Here is a 4,029-nt window from a genome sequence, read left to right as displayed (position 1 = left end):
AATGAAACAAGTATTATTGCGCTGGCGCTCCTCATGTGTTGGAATGGTTACAATATTCTTGACTTGAGTGGTGGTCCTGTTAACATTCTGCTTCCAATTTGGCTTGTATTCCACCTGAGTCTGCTGCCAGGTATGAGCCTTTTTCACAGGTTGTCCATCCTTCTTTGGCTCAAACTTGTGCTTGTTGTCGTTGTTAGCCGGCCTATTATCTGATATAAGCTTGTGCTCCCGTTAAGCAATGAACGCCTTGTGCACCAGAGTTTGGAAATCGGTGAAATCAAACATATTGAGGGCACACCGAAGTTGTGGATTTAAACCTCCAAGAAATCTGTCAATCTTCCTTTCTTCAGTGGCCACGTCATACAGAGAGTAACGGGCCAAATGATTGAATTTTTGCAGATACTCAGCCATAGACTGATTTCCTTGGACGAGCGCGAGAAATTCACACTGCTTAGCCTTCATAACTCCAGTGGGGATGTGATACTTGCGAAACTTATCCTTAAATTTTTCCCAGGTGACTTCCTCATCAATCGGCCACATGGATTTTGTATTTTCCCACCATATGGCAGCTGCACCTTCAAGGTAATGGGTTGCAAATGGGACTTTATCATTTCCTTCAGTACGGGCGACCTGAAGCTTTTTCTCCATGGTGCGCAACCAATCGTCTGCATCCAATGGGTCAACAACCTGACTGAAACTGGGTGGATTGGTCCTCTGAAAATCTAACAGCTTTGAGTGATGATCATTCTGATTTCCATTCTGTCCAACCATAGCTTGCACACTTCTCAATATTTCAATCAGATCATTGTTCCTTTTCTCTTCAAACATACGCAGAACTTGCTCGGTGCAGGGAGGATCAGGTGGTGGAGGTGGTGGCTGAACGTACGGCTCGGAAGAATATCCTGCCTATCGTGCGGAACGATGAACAGGAGTTCCCTCACGAACGTTGCTACTGCTGCCTCCCCATGTCATCCTATTGAGGATTTTTTCCAAGACAACGCAATCGAGATGAGAGACATCCAAGAATAAAATTGGGGAAAAGCCAGCAACAAATCTCGAAAAAGACAAAAGAGCGAAGAAAATACGGCGATTAAAGTCCCAACATAATTATACATGGACTCATACATGAAAATTAAACAACATGACTGGTTCCACTACCCTCATACATGAAGCATCATGACTCGTACAACTACATCCGTACACCATCTAGATGACTGAGAATACTCAAAGACACTACTGCTCTGCTGGTGCTGCGGTGTCCTCCCCTGAAGCGGTCTCGGATCCCGAACTGACGTGGGTAACGGAAACATCCGGGTTAAAGGTAACACGATGACGCTGCCTCGATGGCTCTCTCTCATGGGCAGGGGTAGGATGAAGCATCGGGGCTGCAGGGGTAGCAGGAAGTGAGACCCACTCGGCAGGAGCACTGAGATGGTTCACGGCCGAGACACCTGTGCTACTCGGGGGAGTAACCGGCGAAATAGGGGAGCTAGAACTAACTTGGACATAAGGGGTAAATCCCAGTGAGGACGGAGTAGTGGTGGATCTAGTAGTGACCAAGGTAGCGGCTAAAGCAGTATGGGCACAAGTCAGCTCTCGAGCCAGCTCGTGGATAATCAGATAGCTAGCAGTGATATAGCAAGAAAGAAGGCTAGCAACATTATCAGACTCCGAGTCAACGAGAGGAAAACGAACACGACCATTGTTGTGCAGAGATGGGTAGTAATAGAAACCTGGGTGGTGCTGCGTTTGAACCTCGGTATAATGAAGCTTGACAAGGACCTCAAATGCGGCAAACTGGACAGCCTGAGAAGCGGTGGAGGCATAACCGCTCCGAGAAGTGCGAGTGTAAGAGCCGGAATCGTAACTGGTGCGTAGAGTAACCACTACGTGGTACTCATATACTGAGTCTGCTAGACGCTCCCGGTACACACGGTAGACCGGTTCATCTCTGTGAGGGTACAACCAACGCCACACGTTGCGGAGAAGGTGCGGTGACGTGTACGACATCAGCTGCAACTGGCACGGATACGGCACCGGAGCCATCTACACTCACAACCATTAGCAGGTTAGCATAACAATAATAATCAAATGACTAGAATGCAACAACCAGCTATAACTGCTACCGGCACTCAAATTTACTCGCGCCTAACGTCTAGTTAACGCGTCGTAGTCTAGCGTGGCCTACAGTCAGCGCGGCTTTGTTACCAATCGTTGTGGCACCCCGGCTCAGAGCGACCGGTTTACCATGCATTGCTAGCCCAGAGACCATGTCTTCTGGCAACACACAACATATTGGTATAGAAAACAACCGCTTTATTGATGCTAGCGGAACAGAGTTCATATTACAACAGCGGTCGAGGCCAAGCGGCACACTCGGTGCGGCAGAACAATATGTACATTATTTAGTGAACATAAAGGGGCCTCGATCCGAACAACTACGTGGCAGCAGAATAATGTCATAGCGGAAGCTCCATATCTAAGGGACACCGATGTGGACACGATCTAGACTCGAACAGCGCTCCTTTCCAACGAGACTTTCTTGAAATCTGGCATGACACGCCAGGTCAGTACATTGAATGTACTTGCAAGCTCACAACAAGCATAATCATAACGACAAACAATATCATGATATTTAACCAATTATTAATAATGCAACACTATATGTCAACATGATGTGATCATGCTCGAACGTCCCTCAGGACAACTTACCAAGCATGATCATCCTCAGATCACAAACACCACCAACGTGGTACAACACACCACCAACGTGGTAAAACACACCACCAATGTGGTCTTTAACAAAATGACTCGTGATCCTTACGGCGATCACCACCACGATCATTATCTGATCCCAATCTCCTCGATGGCCTTCGGCCATCGTCAACAATGCAGAGTTTACAGCTTAGTGTGCAATTTTTTATTAATCGTTGACTCATGGTGGGACCTACTACGAGGTGTCCATGACAATGGACGCGGCTATCGATAGATTATACACTCTACAGAGGTAGCACACTGTACCCACACCACGGAACCCATGGCCTCGCACTCCCATTCGGATGGACCAACGACATTCCGACAAAACCCCTCCATTGCCACAACACTCTCCTGGCCACTCCGACCCAAATCCCCAACGGGCTGGTCCTGGGTGGCCCCGTGTCTACCAAAGACAACCCCGACCACCGTCGTGGTCAAACTCCCACTCGGGAACACTCCCACTCGGGGACTCGGTACCATAATCTCATCAACGAGCACACAAGATTATGTCTGCTTACCGGGCCAGGGCAAGCACGGCATAACCTTCCCTAGATGGAGGCACCGACCAGAGGCCGTGTCAATGGACCGAATCAAGGCCTTCCCATAAAGGCAAATGTGGTTGCACTGGAAAGAACTCGATTCAGCGGCACCATGACCCAGTCAACGGTATATTCAAGTTGAGTTATATTCAAATTCAAATCAAAATGACCGGTGTCATAGCATGCCATGAAATGCAAAACAACACATGCATCACATAATGATAAAATGACCCATGTCTTCCATATACACTCCAAGCTTAACCGTCAACAACTCACATTACTCTACTAGCTCAAAATGACTGACAACTTAACCAAAATATTCAACAAGTTTCACTAATTTCTTAAGCAAGAAAGTTACTCCGATAACTTTTCCATATGCATAACAAAAGATTTCACTATCAACAACCCTTAGTTTCTTTATCACTAAATTAGGTTCAAACATTCTGTAAAACAAGTATTATGATTTTAACAAGTATTTAACAGAATATTTTCTAACAAATTTTTATCAATTTTAGGGAGGCAAAACATAGATAAATAATTATTAACATGTTCAAAAAAGTTATTTCTAACATCATATCTTAACCTGCTTTATCCACTAACCTAGTTTCAACTATTCTGTGAATCAAGCATAACAACTGTCCAACATTTAACAGAATGCAAATAACTCAATTATTATTTAAATGCAAGGATTAACCATTTCATTCAAGTGAGAAAATCACAAATATTGAAATGG

The 4,029-nt window shown here is 45.5% G+C and overlaps 1 protein-coding gene across 1 annotated transcript; it reads right to left on the bottom strand.

Annotated features, from left to right (window-relative positions):
• Positions 1–231: 231 nt before the first annotated feature.
• Positions 232–771, bottom strand: LOC147975472 (uncharacterized). Its single transcript, XM_087520439.1, has one exon. The coding sequence runs from the start codon at positions 769–771 to the stop codon at positions 232–234; it is 540 nt and encodes a 179-aa protein (XP_087376565.1).
• Between the last annotated feature and the right edge of the window lie 3,258 nt (positions 772–4,029).

This window comes from Triticum urartu, chromosome 4A, assembly GCF_056163025.1.
Source record: "Triticum urartu cultivar PI428250 chromosome 4A, HENAU_Tu73, whole genome shotgun sequence".
Lineage (NCBI taxonomy): Eukaryota > Viridiplantae > Streptophyta > Magnoliopsida > Poales > Poaceae > Triticum > Triticum urartu.
Note: the sequence above shows the minus strand (reverse complement) of the source record. Positions and strands in the feature narration are given on the sequence as shown.